This window comes from Sturnira hondurensis, unplaced genomic scaffold (genome assembly GCF_014824575.4).
Source record: "Sturnira hondurensis isolate 20B ecotype Veracruz unplaced genomic scaffold, ASM1482457v3 Scaffold0003090, whole genome shotgun sequence".
NCBI classification, from domain to species: Eukaryota; Metazoa; Chordata; class Mammalia; order Chiroptera; family Phyllostomidae; genus Sturnira; species Sturnira hondurensis.
The window spans coordinates 2,030,762-2,058,448 of record NW_028075721.1 but is presented as its reverse complement, the minus strand read 5'-3'; the positions used below and the strand labels follow the sequence as shown (position 1 = coordinate 2,058,448).

At 57.7% G+C, this 27,687-nt stretch overlaps 2 protein-coding genes across 3 annotated transcripts in view; one reads left to right on the top strand and one right to left on the bottom strand.

Annotated features, from left to right (window-relative positions):
• Positions 1-9,981: 9,981 nt before the first annotated feature.
• Positions 9,982-15,569, top strand: HSD11B2 (hydroxysteroid 11-beta dehydrogenase 2). 2 transcript variants are annotated; one of them, XM_037041515.1, is made up of 5 exons: positions 9,982-10,392; positions 13,669-13,881; positions 14,001-14,186; positions 14,288-14,425; positions 14,618-15,569. In XM_037041515.1, the coding sequence occupies exons 1-5, from the start codon at positions 10,128-10,130 to the stop codon at positions 15,031-15,033; spliced, it is 1,218 nt and encodes a 405-aa protein (XP_036897410.1). In that variant the 5' UTR covers positions 9,982-10,127; the 3' UTR covers positions 15,034-15,569. The 2 variants fall into 2 exon arrangements, with proteins under 2 accessions (XP_036897410.1, XP_036897411.1); XM_037041516.1 differs by lacking the exon at positions 14,288-14,425.
• Positions 15,570-16,032: 463 nt separating this feature from the next.
• ATP6V0D1 (ATPase H+ transporting V0 subunit d1) overlaps positions 16,033-27,687 on the bottom strand; it is a 37,134-nt gene continuing 25,479 nt past the window's right edge. The window contains exons 3-8 of the mRNA XM_037041517.1: positions 21,981-22,159; positions 20,730-20,809; positions 17,234-17,311; positions 16,929-17,105; positions 16,741-16,818; positions 16,033-16,643 (exon numbers count right to left, since the gene is read on the bottom strand). Of these exons, the coding sequence (XP_036897412.1) occupies positions 16,482-16,643; positions 16,741-16,818; positions 16,929-17,105; positions 17,234-17,311; positions 20,730-20,809; positions 21,981-22,159 (754 nt within the window). The 3' untranslated portion in view covers positions 16,033-16,481. The remainder of the gene's footprint in view (positions 16,644-16,740; positions 16,819-16,928; positions 17,106-17,233; positions 17,312-20,729; positions 20,810-21,980; positions 22,160-27,687) is intronic.

Sequence of the window (27,687 nt, the reverse complement as noted above, 5' to 3'; positions counted from 1 at the left end):
TAAACTCCAACTTGATGTAGAATCTGTATCAGTGCTACTCTGGCTTCAGAAATACAAGATTGCTCCTCAGCTCCTATCTGTAATAGAGAACTTAGGGTCAAACAGAGACAGTAACCCAGAAATCAAGGTGGAGAATGAGCCCATGTATGCCCACAGGGAGAGGAAGGCTCCAGGGGTCACAGATGGGTCTGCCTGCCTCCCAGGCACCTCTCCTGGTGGGTATCTAGAAGCAGTGCATCCCTACATGACCTGTTTGCCCTCGCTACAAACCTGTTCCTCCCCTTGGGCCCTATGAGGGGGTACTGCCATCTACCCAGTCTCCTTCTAGTCTTTGCTCATCTAAGCCCAGCAGTTCCCAGGACCAGGCAATCCTCCCTCCGAAACATGTCCTGTGTTCATTCTTTCCACTCTACTCCTGTCCAAGCTCCTTGCTGACTCCGCCACAGCCTCTGATCTGGTCTCCGTAACATCAGCCTGCCTGCTTCTAGCCCATCCCCCTCCTGGCTGGCAGACTTATCATTCTTTTCCTTAATTTGAGAAAGTGGGTGGTAGTCCCTCTTTAACAAATTAACTCCCCAAAATAACAGCCCCCAAAGATGTCCACATTCTAAATCTCTGAAACCTATGAATATATTACATTACATGGAAAGGGGGACTTTTGCAGATCTGAGTAAGGATCTCAAGATGGACAATTATCCACGTAGGCCCAGTACGATCACAAGGGCCCTCATAAGAGAGAGACATGAAGTTCAAAGTGGGAGATATGATGCTGAAAGCAAATGTCAGAAATGTGAAGATACTGCACTGCTGCCTTTGAAGAAACTATGCTGCTGCCTTTGAAGAAACTATGCTGCTGCCTTTGAAGATACTGCGCTGCTGCCTTTGCAGATACTGCGCTGCTGCCTTTGAAGATGAAGAAGCCACAAGCCATGGAATGCAGGAACCTCAGAAGCTTGAAAAGCCCAGAAAATGTAAACTCTCCCGGAGCTCCAAGAGGAACCAGTCTGCTGACACCTTGACTTTGGCTCAGTGAGACCCTTCTCAGACTTCTGACCTCCAGAACTGTAAGACACGAAACGTGTTTTAAGCCACTAAGTTTGTGGCAATTTGTCACAGCAGCAACAAGAAACTAGGAGAGTGGGTTTCAAATAGGGGTCAGTACACGTGCATATAACCAAATAAAGCTGTTTCATTTGAAACAAAAATCCAGAGGAGAATTCAGATTCCCTTACATCTGTCTGAGGACTCCCTCGGGCCGGATTGGCTGCGTAAAGGCACAGGCAGTTTGATCACATTCTTCTGAGTCCGTCATTATCGCGTGGTCTGCAATCCACAACCTGATACTGCCCAGGGCGTCACCTACAGAGTAAGGTCACACACTGCCTGCTCCCAGGCAGGCAGATGGCAGAAATTTTTCTAACATGAAAACATCGCCTAATCAGTCTTTGTACCTTGGGACATTTGCGCAGCTCCCGGTACCTGCAGCATTCATTCCCACCCCCAAGGCCTTTTCCCACAGCGTTCCCTTTACTCAGAGTGTTCCAGTTCTTCCCACCCCCTCTGGCTAGCTTCTGTGAAAATGTGACATTTTTCTGGAACAGAAGTCAGCCTCTTGGGCAGGAATCTGCTGCCCAGGACCTACAAGGCAGGTCTACTGTTGAAGGAATAGACCCAGAGAAAAAACCCAGCTGTGAGTGGGAAGGCTTTCACACATGCACACACGTGTGGGAGAAGATCCCAAGCCGGCTGACTTGGCTCCTAGAATTTCCAGAGGACACTCCTGGGTGGGTGGGAAAAGGCAGCTCCTCCGGCCCCGGGGTTGGAACCAGCAGCCGGTCCTTAGAGCCAGTGTGTGCCTAGATTCCCTGGGACTGATCACTTGTCCCAGGGCAGGCTGGTGGCTACTGTTTCCGTCCCGGTTCGGCCAGTCACCAGCTGGGCAAATTCCTTAATGTCACTAAATCTCAGTTGTGACAATAGCTACTACACGGGACCGTAATGTGACCTGGAAATGTGGTTGGGCCTCTACACACAGGGAATACTCAGGTGGTAGTAGTAGACGTTCATATACATGATCTGGACCTGATTTGCCTTTCTCCCAGGAATGATGCTATCCATTTCACCAACTAATAGAATTAAGTTGTAATGATCTGAGTAGCCTGAGTGGGATGTGGTCAGCCCCAGTTCTTGCCCTCTGAGTTCACTTCATCTGGGTCACAGTGCTCTTTCCAACGAGCCCTGGATGAGTCAGCCTGTCCACTTGGCTCGTCCCCATGACCACCAGCAGCTCTTGCCCAGCAAGCACAGCAACCTCCTGACTAGTCTTTCTGCTTCCATTGTGCGCTCCCCACACTGTCAGCCCATTCTCCTCACAGCTTGTGGCTGTCTTCTTTTTTTTCTTTCTTAAGCCAAGCTGATTATTTTACTTCCTGCTTACAACCCTCAGTGACTCTCCCCGCCCCCCAGGCAGCGGTATTTCTATACTCCATAAAATTAGCATCAAAACCTCCTCCTCACCACAGCCTCTGAGTCCTCCTGTGCCCCGTGGCACCAGCTGACCTCTGCAGCCGATGGTCTCCCTTCCCTCAAAGGACCAGGCTCCTTCTATAGAGGGCCTTTGCATGTGATACTCTTGCTACCTGGAATCACCGCCTCCGGGGAAAGCTTTCTCTGACCCTCGGAATAGAAGAAGCTGCCACAGCACCCTGGGACTCTGCCTTCCAGTCCCTGCTGTCATGGGCTCCTTCATTAAGGGCTGATCCCATCAGGGGCTGTCCCTTCAGCCAGCCAGCCAGAGAAACCACAAGGGAAGGAAGGATGGCTCACTCGCTCACCATGACTTCCCAACACGCAGCCTGTACTCATTAGTCGTTTGTTGAATGAAAGAAGGCGGGAAGGAAAAAACAAAGGGTAGACTAGAGCTCTTTAGAGGAATTCTTCTGTGAGACCCTTTGTAAATACTACTTGTTGAATTATTTTTGGTGTAAGATTTATTTCCCAATGTTACCATCCCTTCATAGTAAGTCTATTTTTTCCATGCCCCTCATAAAGATTTTTTATTTGCTACATTCAAGACATTTTCCTCCCATTAATTTTTCCTTAAGTGGTTTTTATGACCACTCTGTGCTTTAAGCAAGAACCGCCGTCCAGTATTTAGAATATTGTATTAGTTTCCTCAGTGAGAAGGCTCTGGCCGCTTTCCCACTGTTGACTATAACCAGGGCAGCTTGGAACACGATGTCACCCCTCCAGAGCGCTTTCGGATCTAGATAAAACTTACTCTGTGTCTCCAGTTGGGAACAAGGTGTTTGGAAACAGCACCTTATGCAACAGAGCTGCTTCAGGCCCAGCCCTTGGAGGCAAATGAAATAAAATCACGGCGTGTGGAAAATGTGTCCATGGAGTCCTAGGAACCAATGGTTTTAAAGCTTCTCTGCCAGTAATTCAGTTTTTTATATTATGTTTCTTGGAAAACCAAAGGCTTATATTTACCACATGTGTTACCTAAGATGCAGAAAAGGGGGGAAAAGGTATCCTGGGCTGGTAGGGATTTCCAAGGCAGCATGGGACTTCTGTCCCACGCGGAACATGCTCCCCGGGGAAGGGCATTTCCCCTCGCCGGGAAACCTGTCTCTTGGCTTGCTCTTTTCTGTGGGGAAGGGCACCCGCAGGCAAAGCGGCTGACTGTTCCTACTGTATTTCAGAAATGTGCAGCGCTGAGATACCTGCATTTTTCCTCGAATACTTGAAAGCAAATTATATGCGGGAACTTCTTAGGCCTGCTCCCAGTGGAATTTCCTTTGAGCGCATATGTCTCAAACGAAACCTTATGGAAACTTATGTAACCTGACACATTTATCTGAAAAGGCTAGGAATGCAAAAGAAACATGTTCTGAGCTAGGAATGAAGGTCGTCGGAGCTGGGAGAGAAGTGTTCTCCCCCACCTGGGGACCGGGTCGTACTTCACTATGACGATGCCCCATTCAGGGTCCAAAGAAAAATGCGAAGCCCCTGGCACTGTGACCCGGGGCTGCCCTTGCTTCATCTTTGTGAGCAAGGAATTGCTTAATGAGGTGCACCGGGGACATAACAAAGCCCTCAACCTGGCTAGTGGTTAAAAATATTTCAATAACCACCTGGAACAACTGGCCTTCCCAGGATGGAAACGAGAGTGGCTTGAGCCCCTTTGGAGGGGGGTAACCCCCTCCACTGGGTCAAATCAACCTATCCTGGAAGTTGGGGTCTCCTGCCGGCAGTTAGCGCTGGAAGCGGCATGGACGTGGGGGGTCTGGAATCTATGCTTTCACCAAGTAATCGGTCCAGGTGATTCTAGCTCAAGCCCCAGCCCAGGACAGAAATTGGGAGATAACCCCACCAGCCACCCCAGTACCATTCCTGAGAGCCCCTGGACCTAGAAGCTTCTTCCCGCCTGGCCTCCTCTTGTTTTCGCTTTTTGAAATGCCAACCCTGCTCACCATTTGCACACCAGCAACAAGGGACCTCTGAGGAGAATAGCCATTGCTGGTAGGTGGTTGGCTTTTCAAGGAATTTTGCTGGAGAAAATTTTAGGCCAGGCTGTGAACAAAGCCCCCTTCCATCTGGTTTCAGTTTATTTAAAAAAACAACACACGCAGGCCTCCCCACCGGCAATTAGAAAACAGCCACAGCTTCCCCAGGCCTGGTATTAGCCACCAGGAGTGGGGCTGTATTGTGTATATACAAATAAATTAAACCAGTCAGCCAACAGCAACTAATTTTTGTGTCTTTTGCGGTTGTTTTGCCAAGAAAAGGCCTGAAAAGGGGTGATGGAAGCTGCAAGGAAGCAGGGTTGAGAATTAGTTTGAACAACATGTCTTAATTCTACCGTTGGGAGACTTGTTTCTCATCCGGAGAAACACATTTCCCAAATTTAAAGCAAATTTTAAAAGGTGGATGGTCTTTGGCCCTGGAATTGCCCACTGCACAATGCTGACCTCCTAGGCTGAAGGCCGGGGGCAGTGCTGCCTAATGGTTAGGTGTGGTGTCTGAAGGGCTGTGTGACATAGAGCATGTCGTTTAACCTCTCTGAGCCTGCTTTCTCCTGTATAAGATGGAGATAATGACAGTACCTGCTTCATAGTGATGATGTGAGGGCCGGAAGTAAATAAAGTATGAGCAAGCTGGACACAAGGACCGGCGTTTGTCACACACAGTAAATGAATAGCTTGAAGACAAGCAGTAGAATTTAAGAAGGCCGGTTTCACCTGGAGTCAGCCAAGCTCTCCCTGCAAGTGTTCCCAGCTGGGGCTTGCCTCTCCCCTGGGACTGGCCCAGAAAATCCTTTTAGGGCACATTGTCTTAGTGTTTCCCAATCTCGAGGGCCCTAACCTCCAAACACCTGTCCTCCGAGCCCCGGACGGTGCCAGACCCGGTCTGAAAGCGCGCTGGTGCTCCTGTGTCTCTCCTTCCCTCCTCCAGGCAACCCCAGGCAACCGCAGGCCTGATCTCTAGGAGCACAGCCCAGATGGGGTACCTCAGAAAATGGGGAGGCGGTTCAGTTCATGCCCAGGGCACGAGGAGGTGAGATCGCCCGGGCTCCCAGGCCACGTGAGTGATGTGCTGGGGTCCACAGGCATCCGGCTACCTCTGGGCTCAACCCTTGCGTGTCCACAAGCACCTCGGGCTCAGTTTGTCCAAAACAAACCTCTGCTTCTGTCCCTTGTCTGCATGTAACGACAGGCCTCCCGGCTTCCACTCCCCCCACCCCCCCTCCACTCTGCCCCTACCTACATACCCATTCCCTGGCCATCCAGAACAGGGAGCTCACTTGCTCGAGGCCATCACCAGCTCTCCTCTCCCTCCCAATGAAATCTAAGAGGCCCTGCAAGCAAGGCCCTGCCTTAACCCAGTCGTCAAGAGCCCAGACTTTGGACTCGGGGACATCTGAATTTGAATCTTGGGGCCGGTCCAAGATTCAGACTCAAGTGTACCTGAGTCTGAGACCTTGAATAATTTTCTTAACCTCTGGAAGCCTCAGTTCCTTGAATGTAAAATAGCAATAATGCTACCTACTGCAAAGGGCTACTGTGAGGCCCCCACACGGAACCAAGGCCCGGGGCAGAGCCAGAGGCTTGGAGGCCAGTTCATGGAATGAAGAATAAGGATGATGCAGAGGGAGGGTGGCTGTCAGAGCTAAGGAAGATGACGAGACCATCTTGGGCATACTGAGCGTAAGGGGCCTATGGGTGGCCAAGGGAGGCGTCCAGGGGCAGCTGGACATGTGGGCCTGGAGTCAAGAGCAAGGCCTTGGCTAGAGAGGAGTGTGGGAGTCGCCGGCATGTGAGTAGGGAGATGAGCTTGTGCTGGGGGAGGGGTCTCCCCAGGCAGAGGTTCACCCAAAGAAGGAGAAGCTCCAGAAGAGGGGCCAGAGGGCTGGGGGGACGCCCACAGTGGTAGTTTCACAGGCACCCGAGGGAGAAAGGGGCTGGGGCACGAGGACTGGGCACGGGGCCGAGGCTTCCAGGAGGCCAAGTTCACTGGAAGCAGAGAGGAGTCCAGGGTGTTTGGGGACCCAACTCTCATTCGCTGGTGACTTGCAGTGAGGTCAGGAGGGGAAGCTGGCTCTGAGCTAGACTGGGGGAGGGGAGAGTGACAACAGTGATTGTGGACAATTTTAGAGAAATGTGGCTGAGAAGGGGGGGCGGGGCATGGGCAGGGAGAGATGTGTGAGAGCAGTGCTTGAGGAAAGGGATAGAAGACTAAGGTAGAAGAAGTTCTTTGCTGTGGTTCCAGTGGGAGAGGCCAGAGGCCGCAAGCATGATGTTGGGAAGGGGCCAGTGGTTGGTGTTTATACCCACAGTGCCCAGCACAAGGCCTGGCATGCAGCAGGAACTCAATAAAGGTTCGCCGTCTTCGAGGCTGGGAGCCAGAACCCAGGTGGAGGGACTGGCCACAGAGGGCCCTCCACCATTGTGCCCAGGAGGGAGGGGAAATGGGGTGCCAGGGGTGAGCAAAATATAGGGCAGGGCCTCCCTGGAACTCACTGCCTCCTCTCAGCTGGGCCACAGAGGAAGGAAGAGCCGATGAGGGAACCCTCTGGGTAATCAGGGGACAGAGCCTGAGCTCCTGAAGACTGTCACTTGGCATTCCACATCGGTATTTTCGCTCCCCCATTCTCAACTCCAGCAGCCACCTTGGCTTTATCCCCATTAGAGCCACGCCCTCCCCCAAGGGCCAGCAGATGGTGCCAGTGAGCTGACGGACTCTGCGGGAGCTGACCAGAGCAGGGGTTGCCCCTTCCAGCCACCCTGTGGTCCTCCAGTGCCTGGTTTCCAATCGAAGGGAGGCTATGGGCTGAGGGCCTTGGGGTGGGGTGGCTCAGGGGCTCTTCTCCTTCTGGTTGCCCTTCATTCCTTTGCCTCTGCCAGGCCCTGCCTTATCTGCTGGGGCTACAGCCCCACTTCCCTTCTTTTCCCTGGAGGCCCCAGACTCCTGGGTCTGGCAGAGGTTGGTTCTCTGACCCTGGGCAGGAGCAACCTGGCACCAGGCCTCAGACAGGGCTGGGCCAGCCACTCCTAGCCCTGACTGCCTGAACCACCTTCCCTCTAGTTCCAGAACATTTCCACCTGATGAGGGGTGAGGGATCAGTGTACCCCCTGAGGAGGTCACAGAGGTGGAAGCATAGATCCTAGGAAGGAGGCGTGGCCTCCTGGCCTAGAGGTGGGAAGTGTGTCAGGAGGTTATATATATAAAAATGTGGCAGATCACCTAGTCCCACAAGACCCGAACGATACAGACTAACAGTTCTGTCCAAGGTGTCCCAGAAGCTGGGCTGGAAACACCCACCCCCCATCCTGGCCACCCTATACTTTGCAGCCAAGAACATTTTTCCCTATACCCCATCTCAGTGGGTCTTTCTCCCCGTTGCAGACATCCCCATGAGTCAGGATCCTCCACAGTACCTTCCTAGGACAGTGTAGGATCGTGTTTCTCAGCCTCTGTTCTCACCTTGCTTCCCCAATTCCACCTCCCTACCCTTCAACACCTGCTTTTGACAAGTGCTGCTATTCCTAATGTAGCCTTGGCCTTGAAAGCTGCCTGGGATCCCCATCTCACCTTCTCCTGCACACCCTTTCCCCAGCCCCAAGGGAGCTTTTAATGGACTGAGGCTGGAGACACCACAGCCAGACTCTGTGCAAGGAGCCTAGAGCTGGAAGGCGGGCAGGTTCCACCAATCCGGGGAATAAAGCTCCAATCAGCAAGCCAGGCCAGCTGTGCCTACCTCTGGGTCTGGGCCATAGATTTGGGGTAATAGGAGTCAGCAGATTTGGGAAAAGAAATGTCTCCCTGAGTTTCCAAAGGATGACCTGGACCAAGGAAGAAAGAGTGACTGGAAACACACACACAAATGTACTCACGGGCCAGAGTTACGGCACAGAGAGAGACATTGCATGTATGCATGACAAGCCATGGAGCCCGTGCATTTGAGTGTATATAGATACAGGCACACAAGGTCATGTGGCAAGGTCAGAAACACACACCCTCTCCAATCAAGTCCTGCCTTCCAGGGTCAGGGCTACTCTGTCATCTGTTCTTATGGGAGAAATACACGGGGGAACAGGAGTGTTCTGGGAAGGACATGGGTCCTCCACCCAAAGCCTATCCCCTTAGGCAGGAAGGTCTGGCTCCCAGCTCCCTTACTGAAAACCCTCTGGGCCGCCAGTGGGCCATGCCTGGGCGGCAGAGAACCTTTGGTAGAGGCACTGCTTTGAAGCCCTGGCATAGCCCGGGCACCTAAAATATAGAACGGCCAACAGAGCTGGGAGGGGTCCATGACCCTCTAGGACCTGGTTCAGGCACAGAGGAGATACTGGGCAAGGCCCAGAAGCCCACAGGAAGCATGGCGTCTCTCTACCACGAACTGCACCTACTGCCCTCGGCATGGGGCCTGGCAGCCAGGTGCTGGCAACCCTGCCCAGTCCCTGGCAGAGCCCTGGCATGAACGCTAAGCACAAGGTGCCAGACACGGGGGTGGGCAGGGTGGGGGGCCGCCAGGCCACACACAAGCACTAACCTTCATACATGCTAGGAGGGAACTGCACCCACACTCACACCACCTACTTTATTCCCCCCCCCCCCCCCCCCCGAGAATCACGGAAACAGGGCAGGCATCACCCTGTCCTGGAGGCTGCCCTCGCTGACTCTCCAGGTGTCCCCACTGGCCTGGCTCTTGGAGTCCCTGGGGTAGGAGTCTGGGCTGGAGGTAATGGGAGGCTTAACACTTCCTGTGACTGCTATTCTGCCTTCCACAAACACCCACAGACCCATACACTTGGGTGGCAGGAGGAGGTGGAGCTGGTGCATCCCCAGGGTTGGAAAGGAGAAGGCAGGTCAAAGACTGGCAGGAACCCGATGGTCACCTCGCTTTCTCAGCCCTCGCCCCAACCCGGCGTTGTGGCCTCAGGACGCTTAGGTGTGAGCGCGCGCCAGGGCGTGTGTGCGACGGCCCCCGCGGCCAAGGACGGCGCGGGAGTGCGGCGCGTGTGCCGGCGAGGGCGGTCGCTCTGCAGCGAGGAACTGGCTGGCGCCCCCGCCCCGGCAGGTCTGGCAGCCGAGGCCAGCTGTCGGTGCTGGGCGCTGGCTAGGGGGTCGCGCGTGTCCTCAGTCGTCCCAAGCCAGTGTTCACCTGGGGGCGGCGGCTCAGAGGCCGCGGAGTGGGGTGAGGGACGCGGGGGGCACAGAGGTGAGCGGATGCGGACCACGAGGGAGAGACTAACTGGTCCTCTCCTTGGCACCGCCCGTGGCGAAGCGCGACCTTCTTCAGCCGCAACTTCGGGACTTTGTTCCGGCTTCTTCGAAAGCAGTTCTGCGGGCGCGGGCGCGGGCGGGGCGGGGGGCGGGGGCACCTGCCCGGTGCGGGGGGCCCGGACCCAGGGGAAGCCACGCCCTTCCCCACCCCCGCCCCGCCTTCTCCCCGCCCCCGGGGCTCTTTATAAGCTCGACCCGAGGGGTAACCGAGAAAGCGAGTATCCTGCCCACCCCTGGCTGGTGTTCTGCTGCGCCCTGCACTCCTAGCCCCGGCCCCGAATTTCTCTTCCCGAACCGCATCCCAGGCACCGCCCCGGCTCTCCCCAGCCCGACTGGCAGCTATGGAGCAATGGCTTTGGCCGTCGGGCGGCGCCTGGCTGCTCGTGGCGGCCCGTGCGCTGCTGCAGCTACTGCGCGCAGATCTACGTCTGGGCCGCCCGCTGTTGGCGGCGCTGGCGCTGTTGGCTGCCCTCGACTGGCTGTGCCAGCGCCTGCTGCCCCCGCTGGCTGCACTCGCCTTGCTGGCTGCCGCCGGCTGGATCTCGTTGTCCTGCCTGGCGCGCTCGCCACTCCTGCCCGTGGCCACTCGCACGGTACTCATCACCGGTGAGTGCGCGGAGCGTGGGGACTCCAGGCTCTAGGACGGGACCGGACACCCAGAGGGATCCCCGGGGCACGCCAAGGCAAGGCGGGAGTCGAGGGATCGACAAGGAGGGATCCCGCGGCGCAGGAGTCGGAGAGGCCCCTTCTCCTGGGTATAGGGAGCGAACTAAGTAGGAAGCAAGACACCTCCCCAAGCCTGAGTTAACTATGTGCCGCTGCAGGGATTGTCGGAGGGAAAATGAGGCAGGAGTGGGCAGGTGCGCAGGGGAAACTGGTGGCTGAGAAAGATGGAGTGTTCTGGAGTTTGGCGCTTATGCTATGCCGCTCCCCATGAGAGCTCCTCTAAGGGATTTTAAGAGGGTGGTCACCCCTTGAACTCTGTTCAACATCCCCACGTGGGATGGCCCATCTCTTCCCTGGGGCCAGAGAAAGGTGCTTAGCTGGGTAGCTGGGACCCTCACCACTCAACGGGCTGGGATCCTTCGAGTCAAGAAAAAGTTGAGGTCACCATGAGAAGCAGCTGGGCATTCAGCTTCCTCTCAGGTCCACTTAACCACCCTCAAACTGCCGAGGTAGAGTCCAGAGTCTGCACCCCTTTCCCCATTCCTCGTGGTCCTCTGTGCCCAGGAAGGGGGCCTTAGAGAGGTAGGCTCAGGTGCCTCTAGCCGCCTGGCTGAGCTTCCTTTGTCTGGAGCAGGGAATAAATCTGTCACCAGATGGAGGGAAGGGAAAGGGGGAAATGGGGAGGGGGAGAAAGGCCAGGGGCCACTGGCTCCATTGTACGGGGGGAGGGTAGCCTAGTCTCTCTTCCAGCCCCAGTGGCTTTGGAATGGTGCTCAGGGCCCCCTGCCTTTGCATTGGGCCTGGGCTGGGGGGAGTCACCGGACTGGTTTCTCTGAGGTCTGGGTCCAGTAGGGGGCCCTGCATGATGGTAGGGAGCTGGGAGAACTTCCCAGAGGAGGCCAACCCTTGAGCTGGGCCTCGGAGGATGGGTGGAGATAGGTGGAGTATGGAAGGTGTTTTGTACGAGACAAAGGGTGTGGAACAAAGCTTGAGGCAGGAATGAGCAAGGTCTGAATAGGGGACGATCAGTAATCAGTATGGCTGCTGAGATGTGGTGGGATGTGCAGTTATTTCCTCAGGTGGGGCCTTGGACGCTGAGCTAGAAGCCAGACCAACCTGGGGTGGGGGTGGAGGAGGCACGAAAGCTTTGGGCTTCAAGCAAAGAGCCAAGAGAGCAGGGCCCAGGCTGGATGGGAGGGACTGGGGTTCAGGGTGAAGTGTGAAGCCTTTGGGGACCCCAGTTTCAGGGGAAGATGACAGACCATCCTGGTATGAAGCAGGGGCTGGATCGTGACCTGTCCCCAGAGGCAGGGTAGCTCCCACCCTGCCTTCTCGACAGGTCCCAGGCCTCTGCAAGCACTGGCGTCTTTGCTGAGCTCTCAGCCCAGGCGTTGGTACTGCTTATTTGTAGCCTTGGATCTGAGAGGGAGGTGAGAGGAATGTCTTCCATGATCTGGGCTCCCCCATCTCTGGTTGCAAAGCTCCATGACAGGGGAGGGGAAGGGGACTGCCCATCCCATCCCATCTAAGCATCAGACATAAGCCTCCAACTTTCCCTATGCCCGAGAACTCTGGAGGTCCCTCACAACCTGGCTGTGAGACCAGTAGGTGACCAGACCCTGCCCCACCTGCCAGAGCTGCCACCTACCCCTCCCCGAGAGCCACTGGCCAAGGCTCCTCACCAAGCTCAGCCCTGGGGTCAGGGTTCAGGTTGAGTGGCTGGGTGCACAGCTGTGCACTGATGGGCGGCAGGGGTCTCGTGGGAGTGAGCCGGTGTGGTGTTCAGGGCTCACTGCAGGTAGGTTGGAGGTGTGTACAGGTATGTGTGTGCAGGTGAGTAAAGGGGATGCGAGATGTGGTGGACTATGCTGAGACAACAGAGGTAAGGCTCTGGGAGGACTCTGTTTCCTTGGGAAGGACCCGTTGGGGCGGGGCGGGGCGGGGTGGGGTGGGGTGGGGGGGTGGCTCTCAGGCAAGGGGATGCAAACATAGGCCCCTGCCTCAGCCGTGCTTGCCCAGGAAGGGCCCCCCTCCATCCCTGTTGCTGGGCTGGCTGGCAGGCCCCCAGCAACACAAAGCCCTGCTCAAAGCCCCCTGCCCAGCTGTGCTGTCTGCCTCACCACAGGGAGCGGGCACAGAGCCGTCCAGGAGTGGAAAAGCGAGCAGCTTTGCAGCTTCTGCTCCAGGGGAGGAGGCTCTGCCCACAGAACCAAAATGGGAACGATCAAGGAAGCAGGGGCTTATCGGACCCCAACTCTGGCTCTGCCTGGTGGTTTCTCTCTGCATACCAAAGGCAGAAAGTTAAGCCTTCAAGAGTGATAACTGACCTCAGGTCATCCTTGGTGGGTGTGGGAAGGGACTGAAATGCAGGTCTGTTCTCCATCCATCATTGTCCCTGTCCTAAGGGCAAGAGGTCTGGAGTTCAGAAAATGCCCTACTGTTGCCACTGATCAAAATTCCAAGGGTGGGGGTCAGGGGTGAGGTGGAGATGGGCCTCCTGCTTGCCTGGAGGGTGGAACAGCAGTAGGGGTTGTCGAGATTAGGAAGGCAGGCTAGCTCAGGTTGGACAGGGCCTAGAGGATGGGAGCAGAGGGCTTGGGCTTCAGCCAGCACACTGTGGGCACCTCGGGGTTTTCTGCAGCTACTATAATGTCATTTTTTGGAAAAATCCTTGTAGCTGTTCAGTTAGAGAATGGATTCAAGGGATTAAGATGGGACGGGACTGGAGAGGGGATGGCTTCAGCGTCCAGGTAGGCGGAAGAAACCTGGGCAAGAACGGTGAGAAAGGAAGGGGGAGGCTGTGCCACAACCCCGAGCATTTGAGCAGGAGCTTGATGTCAAGCAGGCAGAAGGACATTAGGGCTGGGACTGGGTCCCAGGCTGACCTGGGAGAGAGTCCCGAAGTTACCCTTTGCTGGCCAAGTGACTTTTCGAAGCAGGTTAGCATTACTAGATCTGTCTCCTCATCTGTAAGGTCGGGTTCATGAAGCACGTCTGATGGGGTTGCAACTGGGAGTCAGGAGGACAGCTGTGAAACAGTGGATGCACAGCTGCCCAGCCAGGGAGCAAAGCCTGCGGAGACGGAGGGAGGGCTGCTGACTGCTGGGAGGTTGGGTGACCGGGGTCCTGGATTCTCTCTGGACCTTGGTGATCCCAGGGTTGTCTTGGGCTGGACTGGGTCACAGTGGGAGTTCACTGGCTGCCCTGCCCTGGCAGGCTGTGACTCTGGTTTTGGCAAGGAGACAGCCAAGAAGCTTGATGCCATGGGTTTCACGGTACTGGCTACTGTGTTGGACTTGGAGAGCCCTGGTGCCCTAGAGCTGCGAGCCTGCTGTTCCCCTCACCTAAAGCTGCTGCAGATGGACATGACCAAACCAGCCGATATTAGCCGGGCACTGGAGTTCACCAAGGCTCACACCAGCAGCACAGGTCGGTTGGCGCAGTTCCTCGAGGACAGGGGTGGCTGGGTGGCTGTAAAGGGGCAGTGATTGTAGGCTCCCTGCAGGGCCGAGCTCCAGCTTCCCTCCCTCCCTGCTCCACCTCCTCAGGCTTGTGGGGCCTGGTCAACAACGCAGGCCTCAATAATGTAGTGGCCGACGCAGAGCTGTCTCCAGTGGCTATGTTCCGCACCTGCATGGAGGTGAACTTCTTTGGCACGCTGCAGCTGACCAAGGGCCTCTTGCCACTTTTGCGCCGTTCCAGGGGTCGTATTGTGACCCTGGGCAGCCCGGCAGGTCAGTGCACGCCCATGCTGCAGCAGAAAAGGAGCCACTGGTGGGGAGGGTGCTGGAGCCCCTGGCCCAGGCTGAGCTGCCCCACCCTAATCCATCCCCAGGAGACATGCCATTTCCATGCTTGGGGGCCTATGGGACTTCCAAAGCAGCCATGCTGATGCTCATGGACACATTCAGCAGTGAACTTGTGCCCTGGGGGGTCAAGGTCAGCGTCATCCAGCCTGGCTGCTTTAAGACAGGTGAAGGTCAGAGTTGGGTGGCAAGGGAGGCTTGGGGCGGGGAAAGAGGAGTGGCCATGGTCTCATGTGAGTGGGGACAAGTCTGTAGAATGGGTGTGGCTTTGGCAGGGGCAGGTCATTGGCGAGGTGGGCCGGGGTCTTTGGCTTCCCTAGCTGACTGGCTGCATGCTGATTTTACCATTTTCCGCCCAGGGTCACTTAACAGTGTGAACTGCTGGGAGCGGAGCAAACAGCTGCTGCTGGCTAACCTGCCCCAGGAGCTGCTGCACGCCTATGGCGAGGATTACATCGAGCACTTACATAGGCAGTTCCTGCAATCGCTGAGCCTGGCAGTGCCCGACCTCAGCCCGGTTGTAGATGCCATTGTCGAGGCGCTGCTGGCCACTCAGCCACAACACCGCTATTACCCGGGCCGTGGCGTGGGGCTCATGTACTTCATCCACTACTATCTGCCCCAGAGCCTGCGGCGCCGCTTCCTGCAAGCCTTCTTCATCAATCCTTGTGTGCCCAGAGCACTGCGGCCGGGCAAGCCTGGCCCTACTCCCACCCAGGATGAAGCCCAAGAGTCAGACCCAAACCCAGGCCCTCCCTCCACCGTGTCCCAGTGAGCAGTGTGCACACAGGGCCTAGCTGTTCCAGCAGAGGAGGTCCCACGAGCCCTCGGCCCTCCCCTGGGCATGGTGACCCCAAACTCTGCCCTAGAGCCTGGCCTGAAGGACCACCAGCCCCATCGACTGCCGATGCCCCAGGTCAGGCCGGGTGAGGCTCAGGCTTCCCAGTGAACCCTTGGGCCTCTCTGCTGGTTCCACGGCCCCAAACAGATTCACCAGGCACAAGGCTCCACCCTGTAGTTTAGAGAACCCAGCTGGAAGGGGAATTTAGTGCAAGATGTAGCTGTAGCCTTTGATAGGACCCCACAGTCAGTGCCTCTGCAAACTAAGAAGTGACAGGGTCGGTTGGGGACACGCTCAGGTTTATTTCTCGGCACTGGTGCCTCAGTGCTGCGATTCAAAGGGTAAATCCCTTTGAACTATTTCTTGACTGGCTCAAGAATTAGGGTCCCGACCACCTACCCCAAGCCACAGGGAGACTGTATATTCTACTTGCCTGACTGCCACTTTAAAAATAAAGTCATTTTAATTTCTCCTAGAATGGGGTAGACACTGTGTTCGGGGGTGAAAGGCTGTGGCTGTGCGCCACAGTGGGCAGTGCCCAGGGCACCCCCGCGCTCAGCACGGGACAAGGCTCTGGATCACAGCTGCCCACTGCCTGGACCTTGGGTACATCATTTATCCACAGCGTTGGGTTTCCTGGTGCTGAGATGAAGGTGAAAGGGTTTTCACCTTTCACCAGACTAGGGTTAGTCTGGGGGATGGCAGGGCTCAATGAAGCAAAGAGGCCTGGGGGCTCTCAGGGGCCCACCGGCAGTGGCAGGAGCTGTCCTCCAGCCCTAAGGAATCCGCCTGCTCAGCAGAGGGCCGGCCTAGGCTGACTGCCGGAGGTAGAAGGCTTAGGCTAGGTGGGGGTGGACTCAGTAAGGATACGCCCAAGGCAAGCTGGGGGGTCTGGGAAAGGAGCTAGGGTTCAAAGGAGACAGCGGCCAGCCAGACTTAGAGGGCAGTTTATTGTTTAGAGGGGCAGAGCTCAGAAAGGGATATGCAGAGCTACCCACCCCCACACCCCGAGGACACACACACACTGTGTCCCCCGGCACCCCCCCGCCCCCCCGGGCTCTGGGGATGACCCGCAGAGGGGAGGGGAGGCTCCTGCTGCCCCCAGGGGTTCTCAGGTTAGGAAAGGGCACAAAAGTGACCACATGCTTCTTGGGCGTATCAGTAGCTATAACAGGGCTGAGGGGCCTCCTTGGTCTGGAGGGGAACTTGGTCTATCCTTGGTGGGGGGGCAGGTGCCCAGCCCCTTTCAGGCCCGGGAGTAACCTCTGAAGAGCAGGGAAGCCTCCAGGACAACGTGCTGCCCCCAGGGCCAGCATGTGAGCCGTGGCCTTGGCCCCAGTGTACACAGACACACACACTGTGGGGAGCCCCAGGCCAGGGCGCTAGAAGATGGGGATGTAGTTGTCGATCTTGGCGCGATGGCGCTGGGCGATGCACTCCGCAATCCACACGATATTTCGACACTCCTGTTCCTTGAGCTTCACAAAGGCATAGAAGACACCGAAGTGGAACTGGTTCAGGAAGGCCAACTTGTTCAGTTTCACCTGAGGACAGAGGCAGGCGCGGTGTGCAGGGGCCGTGGCCACAAGAGTCGGGCCTGAACCACTGACCCCTCCACAGGGGTGCAGGCCTGGCACCCACCTCGTGCTCAAAGAATCGATCCTCCAGGGTCTTGTCTCCGGGGTTACTGCCTGCACCCTCGAAAAGCAGCTTGTACTCCTGGCCCAGGGGCATGGCAGGAAGCATAAGCATGAGGGGGCTGTTGGGTGTGGGGTGGAGATTCAAGTGCCGGTTTGCCCGCCCCTGGGTCCTGCAGCCGGAGCACTCACCGGGTAGTAGTCGGCCACGTTCTTAACCTGCTCGTAGTCATCAGCCCGAGCTAGCTGGGCCAGGCCCTCGGGGTACAGACGCCCGCAGTGTGGAAAGAGCTTGGCACGGTCTTCCTTGGACAGCTCTGTGCCGAAGGAATTGATGGTGATAATGAAGGCGCGGCGGTCTGCTTCAAACTGTCGGGCCATAGCACAGCCAAGGAGAGAGGGAGGGGAGGAAGGCAGTAGCCAGTCAGTTGGCAGGGCTTCCTCCAGGCCTGTCCTCCCCAGGGGACCAGCAGGTGGGAGGGTAGGCAGGCACTCACCTCCAAAATGGGGCACATGGCATCGGCTGTGGTCCCACCCAGCAGCGTGCAGAACTTGTAGAAAGACTCCAGGTAGGCCTGTGCGGAGCACGGGGCTTGCTCAGGCCAAGCAGGGAGACTCGGTGTGCTTGCCAGGCCTCCTACTCACAGTTCCCCTCCCGGTCCCTTTCATGGTGAGTCCAAACATCACACCCATGGTTTGGCCAGGGCAGCCCCCACCTAAGAGCCCATGAAACAGCCACAAATTCCAACTGTTAACCAGTCTAGCAGTGAAAGCCTGTAGCCTTATCCCCCAGCCGAGGAGTGACAGCAATTTCTGGCTGACAGTCTGCTTCGTGATGCAGGACCCCCTCGCCTTCATCCCATAGCAGGCCGGCCTCAGAGGGACTCTGCCTTTCCCCCACATCCTGCCCCCTCAGCCCCAGAAAACCACCTGTTGATGGGCTGGTGAAGGGAAGGTTACTCCCATGAGTCCACAGAGATATGGCCTGGACTATGCGCCTGGTCCCTTCTGGCACACCCCCCCCTCACAGAACATTTTCTCCACCCCCCACCCCACCAGGCATCACACAGCAGTAACCAAATGGCCTGCCCAGGCCCTGCGGAGCAATGGCTGGACATGCTGGGCGCTGGCGGGCGCAAGCACTTCCTGCCCAGGCAAATTGGATCTGCCAAGCACGAGGAGAAGACAGGTCAGTCCAGGCCCCGGATCCCTCCCGGGGATCACTCACTCTCAAAGGCTGCCAGGCACGGGCTTCCTCCCCACACTTCTGTATGTCAAGAAAGAGGGCTCCCTTCACTCAGACCCTCCTGGGTCCGGTCTAGCGGCTTGATCACAGAGCCTCCGGCTCCACAGGCTAGAGGCTGGTTTGGGGGTGAGGGCTGAGAGGCACGGAAAGCTCTCCATGCCGAGGTCTGCCCTCCAAGTGCAGAGACCTTTGCACCCACCGCCGGCTGACCTGGGTCACCAGCTCTACTGCCCCATGGGAGGAGGTGAGATGAGGCCTGGGCGTCAGCAGCCCAGGCTCATCCTGGCCAGCACCACTGGGCACGCTAGGCTCAGAGAAAGGTCTGAGGTGACCACTGAGGCCACAGAAAACAAAAATCTAGGACAGGTCAGGAAGTAAGAAGCTGGGAGGGGAGAGTGGGCCATAGCACAACAGACCCATGGGAACCAGAGAGGGGTAGAAAGAAACGGCTCCCAACCCTGCCAGAGCCTGGGGGTGCTGTTCAGTCCTAGCACTGTCTCCAGCCACCTCCCTTCCCGGACCCAGCCATCTAGCTGTGCCCAAATCCTCAGGCCTGCTCCACCCGGTAGGGTCTGCAGCTCCTACCTACGGGGGAAGCCACCTGCTCTTGCAGAGAGGCTGACCCCAGGGTGAAGGAGGCTGGGGCAGCTAGAAAAGCTGGCAAGACCCCAAAGGCCCAGTACCAAGGTCACATCCCCACTCCCACACTGTGACCTGGAGGAGTCTGCCAGCTCCCGGCTGTTGTGCCAGCTGCCTGCAGTTCCCACCCGGCACACGGATGAGGGTCTGCCTAATCTCCCATCTGTGGCCACTGGGCTGGGACACTGCCGGCTGGGTGGGCAGTCTGGCATGGCTCCTGCAGCACTGGATCAGAGTTTATAAGCCAGTGCCCAAGCAGCCCCAGCCAGCGACTCCAGGCAGAACCAGTCAAGCCTGGTGAGGGTGTGGTAAGGCTGGGGGGACAGCCGCACCCCTCACCCTGTCTTGGGGCAGGGATCCCGGCAGTGAGCCAGCTGGGCAGGCAGGAGGGTGCGAGAGCTCTCTCTCTGCGGACCGGAGAGGGCCTGCCTCCTATAGCAGGTGGACGAGAGCGCCTGCTTTGCAAAGGGGCTGAGCCAGGTGCGATCCCCAGCACCGCCAGTGCCTAGCAAGTGGCTTCAGGTAGCCCGCCTGACTTCTCCAGCCCCTGGTTTCCCCTCATCTTACAAAAGAGAAGACTGATGCCTTCCTAGCTCCTAGGGCAGTCCTGAGAACTAAAGAAGTTGAGCCTTCCTCCAGGTCACAGGGTGGAAGTGGGGATGTGACCCTGGTCTCGTGCGCTCTAACCTTGTCCTCTACACTGCAGCCAGAGGGGCTTTCTGATACTCTGACCACCAGAAACCTTTACTGGCCGGCCCTGAACATGGGATACAGTCCAAACTCCAGGCCGGGGTGACTTGATCCTATGCCTGCTTCTTTTTCCATCTGAAACCTGCCCTTCCACCGCAAATCTCACTGCCACTGGTCCACACTCCACACTCGCTTCCACACGTGCCAGTCCCCTGCCCACCCCACTGAACCCCCAGGCAGGCCCTTCACTACCACCAAACCCGCCCTGCACCCTGGTCAAAGCCCTGCAGGGGGTGGAGGGTCTAGGCTCAGCAGGCAGCTCAGAGTCAGCAGTGGAACTCCAACCAGGGCAGGGGAGGATCCTGGCCATAAAGATCTGAGCGATGCCCTGGTTGGGTGGCTCAATTGGTTGAAGTGTCATCTCATACACCAAAAAGCTGTGGGTTCAATCCCTACTCAGGGCACAGGCCTAGGCTGCAGTTTGATCCCCAGTCGGGGAGTATGTGGTAGGCAACCGATCAATGTTTCTCCTTCACATTAATGTTTCTCTCTTTCTCCCCTCCTCTTAAAAAAAAATCAATGAATGTGTCCTTGGGTGAGGATTAAAAAAAATAAATAAAGATCCAAAAGACAGATGCTCTCAGGGCCAGGTCAGCAGGGCCCTTGGCCAGTGCTATCCATGGCCTGGCCCCTGCTGACCCACGCTCCTGGCTGCAGCCCGCTGGTGTCCTGCCACGGCAGCTTCGCACCTCGCCACACTCAGCCCAGTCTGCCCTAAACGTCCCTCGCTCGTCCCTGGCCAACCCTGTGCCTCACCTCTGTAGGCCAGGACAGTGCTGACCTAGGAACCCCAAGCCCACTTTACCTCCAGCCTCCACGGGGTCCCCAGCTGTGGCAGAGACTGGCGGGAAGCAGAAGGTAGGTGGGGATGGGGATGAGGATGATAAGGCATGGCCCTGGCTCTAGGCCTGGGAATCTGACAGGGACACAGTGACCTGGCTACTCCCAGCAGGGTCCCTCCCCCTCAGAACAGAACTCTGCTCCCATGCTGGGCCTTGCTGGCAACAGTCTAGGCGAGGTCAGCCCAAGAGCTACGGTCCAGAAGGTGGCCGTGACCCTCCGGGACGCAGCACAGCAGTCACTGGGGAGCCAGCTCTGTCAAGCCAAGGTGTGGAGCACCTGCCACTGCTACAGATCTCATCCAGGCCCACCGTGGCACCTCGGGGCAGAGAACCTGTTCCGTGCAGCCTCTCACCCATCACGGGAGCCAGAGAGTAAGTGGATAAACCCCCAGGGTTAGAGCCTGGGGTTGTGCCCTGCCTCAGTCCCTACAGAAATCAAGGCCCACCAGGCCCACAGCCCCCCACCTGCAGGCCAACCCGCCCACTGCTCACGGGGTTGGGGGGCGGGGGCACTACCTTGTAAAGTGTGTTGCGGATGATCTCGATGTTCATCTCATCAAGGTCCTGCTCTGAGATGCAGTCCTGAAAAAACGCCGCTGGGGAGAAGAGACTCAATATGAGGGTAGGAGAGACAAGGTCTGAGTCCTGCTGGTGCCCAACCTCTGTGGGCACAGAGGCCCTGCTACGGGCATGTCTGGCTGGGCACTGGGGGCCACCCGCTTTGGTTACTGCCTTGGAAGTGGCAGTAGCAATTCTCCGAACTATGTACCCTGACCGGAGCTTCTCCGGACTCTGCTCCTAAAACGGATTTATAAAGAAGGCAGCCAGCCACAACATGACCTAATCGCTGCCGGGGCAGACCCAAGGGACTACTGTCAGGCTGGAAGTAGAGATCAGAGCAGGATTAAGCTACCCCACTCCAAGGGGAACCTGTGGACTCACTGGTCGGTCTCTTTTTTAAAGATGGAGAAATGGAAGAAGCCACAAACAGCTCAGAACCACTGGGAGATTCTGATAGAGGAGGCCAGCAGGTAGGGCTCAGGCCTCTTTGTGTAGGACCAAGTACAGCTTGGAGCCCAGTGGTTCAACCCTGGTGGCTTCTTGGAGGTGGTGCCCAGGGGACTAGGACTCTGGCTATGAAGGCACTAACTGGTGACGGCCTTAGTGCCTTCCACCCAGCCGACGGGGCAGGCAGGAGCCAGCACTGACTAGGCAGGGCCCTGGAGGAAGCGGTCAGTTCCCTTCCTTGGCCTCTAACATGAACCCTGCATCCAGGCCCCTGGGACCTGCTTGGGAGAGGCAAGCAAAGCTATTTGCTTCCCTCCTCTGCTCGTGGGCGGCCTGCTACTCCCACCCTGCTTGGGGCCACAGTCTGACAGGCCAGCACTCTCAAGGCTCCAGGGGACTCCCACCCTGCTTGGGGCCACAGTCTGACAGGCCAGCACTCTCAAGGCTCCGGGGGACCCAAGCCTCACACACTCTCCTTGAGCCCAGCCCTCCTCTGCATTCTGAGAAATCATCCAGTCTCATGAAGTTAAATGGCCCGAGTTGGGCCCTGGGGGTAGCCTTCCTGGCGCAGCGAGAGCAACAGCAAAGGAGAAGGTGGGGTGAGGAGGAAGGAACAGGAGGGGAAGTCGAGGGGAACAAAGAGGTTAGGAGCAGTGGGCAGGCCTCTAATTCTGAGTGAGGTCACCCCCAGGGGTCTGCAAACCCCCGACAGGCACTGACACCAATGCCCACCTCCTCCCTCCCACCACAGCGGCTCACCCAGGGGCGTGTCCACCAGAATGGCATTGTAGAGCTCGGCAGGTGTCTGGGCAATGTTCACGGCCTCCATCTGCTCAAAGCTGCCTAGCGGGTGGCACTTGGGCACGAGCTCAGCGATAGAGCGCTGGTGCAGTGTGCCCGTGATGAGTAGGATCACGTTGTCGATCATGTAGCTGTAACTATGGGAGGCACACAACAGCAGGCAGCCTGTCAGGGTGGGGCTGGAAGTCCTGTCGCCTCGCCCCTGCCCCGCCCCGCCCAGCCCACCAGCCTCTTGATGGGGTACACTGCCTCGAGGGGGCTGCAGAGAAGCACCACTGGCTCCACTCTCCGCCCGAGCGCATCCCTTTCTCCACTACCAGGAGCACAAGACAGGCAGGCTCCCTGCCTCGGTGGAGGGAGGGTGGAATTCAGGCCCCACCAGGGATTGCAAAACGGGTGAGAACAGTGTTCTGGCAGGACACAGGGACCATGGACACATGGGGGTGAGGTGCCCCGGCCAGCCTGGGAATGAGAGAACTGGGAGATGAAAGCGTGTTCTGGGAAGAGGGAACAGTGTGTGCAGGAACCTGCGAGCATTCAGAGTGACCAGACGCATTCGAGGAACTGAACACAGCTGGGGCTGGCAGGAGGAAAGCGACCGGGGCAGTTCTGCCAGGAGGCTGAGGCCTGGAGACTGGTCCTGCGGGCGAGGCGGAGGGGCCCGCCTTCACTCTGGGCACAGGGTTCCATGCATAGGACATAAGCAGGGGCATTCAGTCCAGTTAGGGCCGCTTTGGCTGCTGGGCGGGAACAGAGAGGAGGAGAGGATGGCAAGACCAGAAAGGTCTGAGGATCGGGGCGAAGAGGAGCTTCTCTAAGGAAGGTCGGAGGGGAGGTGGTGGGAAGGCACCTCTGGAGGAAGGTCCCAGGGCAGGCAGCGACAGGCAGGCAGACAGCTGCCCTGAGCAGCCCACTCCAAAGACCGAGCACCGCCTCCACTGTTAGGCCTGAGGCCAGGGCCAGGCGTCTGCCAGGGCGGCCTGGAGGAGACCCAGAGACCTGGAGAGGAGGCTGGGCTCAGGTCAGCCCCAGGCTCTCCACTCTGGGGAGTATATGGGCAGTAGAGGGGGCTATGGAGTTGGGGACCAGTGGGGCAGCCCAGCTCAAACTTGGCAAGGGGCAGGCTCTGCCCTTGACCATGAAGACGATGCCACAAAAGGGCTGGGGCAACTTCTGTACAGTCACCTACGTGGGGATGGGGTGGAGAGCGGAGAGGGCCTCAAGGCCACAGTCAAGCTGCCGTAGCCATAACATTCCTCCAGCCTAGTGGCACCAGTGATGAATTCAGGGCACAAGGGAGCTGGATGAAGCCTGGAGGACATGCCCCAAGGCCAAAGTGGGGCTCCTGCTGAAGGGTGCTAGCAGGGGCAGAGGCCGCTGCCTGAGTTAGGTGCTCAGCATGGGCCCCACCTGAGCATTTCTGTGCCTCAGCTGGGCCCCTGCCCTGTGACAGTTATCTTGAGCACCAGCGTGACGCTGTCCAAGGAAGGCAACCCTGGAAGGAAGTGGTCCCCAAAACCAAAGAAAGAAAGGGAAGGAGGCTGACAGTCCAGGCTATAGCTCAGAGGGCTAGCCATTAGGGGAGCTCCCACAGGGCCCTCTAAGAAGGCAGCAGGAGGAAGAGGCCACAGCTCCTGTCCTGGTCTGACCCCCCACTCCCCCTGCTTGCTGCTCCCCCAGCTCCCACCCAGCCCAGCGCCCTGCTACAACCTCTGCTCTCCTGGGCTTAGAGCCAGGCAGCTGCCCTCCCTCCACCCCAAATCTGGCTGGGTCAGCTACAGGATGTGTGCTAAGAGACAGGCCCCCCTTCTCAAACTGAGGGCTTCGGACAGGACCCATTTGCAGCTGCAAGCCAAGAGACCCAAATGGCCAGCCTTCTGACCCTGACCTCACAGCTGGCAAAGCAGCTCTCTCACCTTGGAGAGAGCTCTGTGCCTCGGTCTCCAGCCCCAGCCTGCATCTTCTCTACACTGGACAGCACACCCCTCCTGCTGCTGAAGCCCACAGGGTTTCAGGGACCCAGGACCACATGACGCTCTGCCTCCCTCGATGCTCAGCTTGCACCCATGCAGCCACATTCTAGCCAGCGTGCTCCCTGAAAGAGCCACAGAGACAAACCTAGAATGCTCTTCTTCAAACCTAGTACCCCCAAACCTAGAATGCTCTTTTATGCTCTCGAAACCCTCTGGGTGGGGAGGGGGAAGAGAGTCCTCTCCATCCGACTCCACCACCACCTGCATCGCCAGCTGGAAATAAAGCGCGGAGAGTGGAGGCACCAGGCCTGTCATAGCACCCTGGCCAGTGTCCGCTCACCTCTGTCCTGTCCAGGGCTCCCACGCCCTAGGGCTCTGCAACCCCCATCTAGCCTGGTCTTCTCAGAGGGATCCCTACAAACCAGTCCCTGTCATCTAAACCGCTCCGCTCATTGTGCCCACAGCTCAGGGTATTAGTTTGTGCTGGGAGTGGGGCCGATGTCAGAGCCCAGAGGAGGTGTCTCAAGTCCTGGCTCCACCTCAGAGGAGAGCCCTGTGGGAAGACTCTGCCATCTGGCCTTGCTGTCATCCCTCCAGTGATGTGGAACAGGCCAATTATGACGCACTTTTCAGACCTGACAGCAGACGGGGGTCAGTGGTAGTGTCCCCTGGCTGCCCCCAGCCTCTCCTGCTAGAAGACCTAGCTGGGTACCAAAGAAAATGCTAAGTTAAGTAAGGGTCACTTGCAATCACACTCCCCCAGGCTGTTCCAAGGCCCCCTTCCAACCCAGGCTAGGCAGGCCCTGAATGATCCTGTGCCAGGGCCAGCACTTCCTCCCCTTGGGTCAACTACAAGGTTGCTGCAGCAGCAGCCCCTGGTTGTCTCCCTCGCCCAGTGAGAGCCAGAACCTTCCTTCCTGGGAGAAGGAAGGCAGGGCAGGCCTGGTAGAGACAATGCTGGCCCAACTGTCTGCTTCTCTCCCAAGGACTTCGGCAGGCAAGGAAATCCTCCTCTTCCTCCTCCTTGTCTGGCTTCAGCAGCTGCCTCCCAGCCCCCAGAAAGGCACTCCACGATCCTCCCCTCATTTGGCCTCAGTAGGAGAGATTGAGGTTCCAGCTGGTCAGTGTCTCCCTCCAGAGGAAGACAGCTGGGGAGTGGACAGGCAGCTGCCGCCAGGCCAGAGAGGCCCTGGTGGGGCGGGAGTGCAGGAGTCTGCACTCCTCTGCCCACAGGCGCTCCCCCGCCCTGTGCCTGACCGATTCGGCTTGGGCCCGCAGAAATGTCAGGTTGGAGTTTAGGAAGACACTTCCTCCAAGGAGTCTTCAGAGCCCCCTAACCAAATCCTGTCCTTCTGCTGTGCCCTTTAGTGCCACCTGCTGGAGCACCTCGGCTTCTACATTCTCACCATCCATCCCCCTGGGGGCCAGCCTGGCACTGGTGAGGTCATGATGAATAGGTGCCCTGCCAGTCTGTCCATTCACATCTCCCCAGCAGGAGCTGCTGGTAACAGTATCGGTGCTTGGTCACATCTGAGTCCTTCAGGACCCTGCCCGGGTGGAAGCTATGGTCTCAGCATACCAGCTTTCACGCCTGTTTCCCTTCTGCAGTCAGGATGACTGTGGTGTGGCCCACAGCAGAACCAGGGAGGCCCCGACCTTCTCACTCAAAGCCTGCCCCAACCCCAGAGGCGCAGCTGGGTCCTCCCACATGACTTAAGCCTTTGGGGCCTTGAAGAGCTCCTGTATGTCTTCCCAGGCTCGGGAAGACAGTGTGGTTACTGGCTCCCCCCGAAGGCAGGACCCAGGTCCAGCCCAGGACCCAGAAATCACAGCGTCTGGAGCCCTGACCCACAGAGACCCTGTGTCAATGTGGAACGTGGACATCAGGGGCTGGAGGGCCAGGACACGGGGGAACCCATCCTGGAAACCAGGTGCAGCAGGGCCCAAGGTTGGAGTAAGGGCCCTGGGGAGAATGGCGAGTGTGCTATCAGGCCCACTGGGCACTTGAGGCTATTGTCCTGAAACAAAGCTTCCTGCCAGCTGCCCACTCCAGGTTGGTGGCACTGAGGGCCCTGGGCCAGGAGAAAGATGATCACCATGCCCAGGCTCTGCCAGTGGGTACCTGGGGTGCAGGCAGGTCCTGCACTCTGGGAACGGCCCCCTCCAGGGAGGCTCACTCATTTGAGAACAAGGTCTTTGGGGCCCACCCGGGAATTCCCACAAGCAACTCTCCCAGCTTCCCTCCCGGGGCCTACCTTCACATAGGAAACCATCAAGGAAAGGCCCAGATCAACACCTTCTCCAAAGTGAAAAAAACCTGTTAGAGGCTCTGTCCCAAGTCACACAGCAAGACAGTGGCTGGGCTGGAAGAAGCCCTTGGTACAGTGACATACTACATGTTACTGCATGAGACCCAGCTGAATCATCTCAAGACCATACAACTGATAACAGTCTACTTCGGGGGGCCTCTCTCACTTAGGGTCTGTCTGTCCCATGCCTGGCAGCTGTCTCCTCTCTGGCCACCCACTGTCCCCAGCTGCCTCTCTAACCCCACCCGATCCTGGAGTCCTCTGGATGCTGGGGAGTCTCCTGTGGTCCCCGGCTCCACTGTGGCAGCTGCTCTCAGGCCTCTCCAGGAGCTATCGACACCACCACTGGCACCCGCGCCACAGCATCCACGCATCTCCCTCCCTCCCTCCTGGCACTGGGCCTGGCCCAGAGCAGACATCAGTCACGTGTGGTGGCTGAAGGCTGGGTGGGAATCTATGAAACCACTGGACGCTGTCTCTAACTACGGGAAGGCAGAGAAAGTCTAGATCAGCTTCCACTTGCACATCTTCAGTGACAAGGAACTGCCCGCCTCCTGCAGAAGCCTCTTCCAGCCACGCTGGGGCAGCTCCGAAGGCAACGAACAGACCCTGAGGGATGGAGCTGAGGGCTGACTCTGTGGTGGTCCCAACCTCTGCTCCAGAGGGGCCAGCTTGGAAGGACAATGGCATCATCTTTCACGTCTTCACACCCAGGACGGAGCCTCCAGCTGACACTTCCACCTCCTGGGGGACCACACTCCTCTCTAGGGTACGGGGGCCCCACGCTCCAGCTGCTCGCACACTGGGTGTGTGGCTCCTTCAGTCTAGAATCCTGCTCCCCTAATTCCTCCTTTAAATCTTCTCCGCCTCAACCATGTGGCCACTTCCTCAGAGAAGCCAGTTCTGAGTCTCTAGACTGGGGAGATCATAGGCCCCAGTTCACCCCTTGCTGCAACACCACCCCTCATTCTGGGTTGAGCCAGAGAAGACGAGGTAGAGGGTGGAGTGGAGAGGAGCAGCCAGGGAAGTAGGAGTTAAGTCAGAGAGACGCCCTGGGAGGAAGGAACTGCTGCAGCGGGGGTGAGAGAGGGTGGCTCCTGATCAGCCCTGGAGACCATGGCTACATGCAAGTCAGCAGTGACTCTAGCCAGGGCCTTGTGGCGGGGTGATGGGACTGTGGGAGCCCACTGGAGACTGGAAGGGTGGGGAAGGTGCAAGAACAGACAGTGCATGTCTAAGTTTAGGCCCCAAGAGATGGGTTTTTAATGGTGTGAGATTTGAGGGTTTTTAGATACTGATGGGAAGAATCCGACGGGAAGGCAGCTGCACAGACAGCCGTGCAGATGAGAGGCCACTCAGGGTCCAGGGAATGGGGCGAGGGGA

What these genes read in the sequence shown, in the direction of transcription:
- HSD11B2 (XM_037041515.1), top strand. Translation starts at nt 10,128, where the DNA reads ATGGAGCAATGGCTTTGGCCGTCGGGCGGCGCCTGGCTGCTCGTGGCG. An exon ending in GGCTCACACCAGCAGCACAG is followed by an intron (nt 13,882 to 14,000) that starts GTCGGTTGGCGC and finishes CCACCTCCTCAG; the next exon opens with GCTTGTGGGGCCTGGTCAAC. An exon ending in GACCCTGGGCAGCCCGGCAG is followed by an intron (nt 14,187 to 14,287) that starts GTCAGTGCACGC and finishes ATCCATCCCCAG; the next exon opens with GAGACATGCCATTTCCATGC.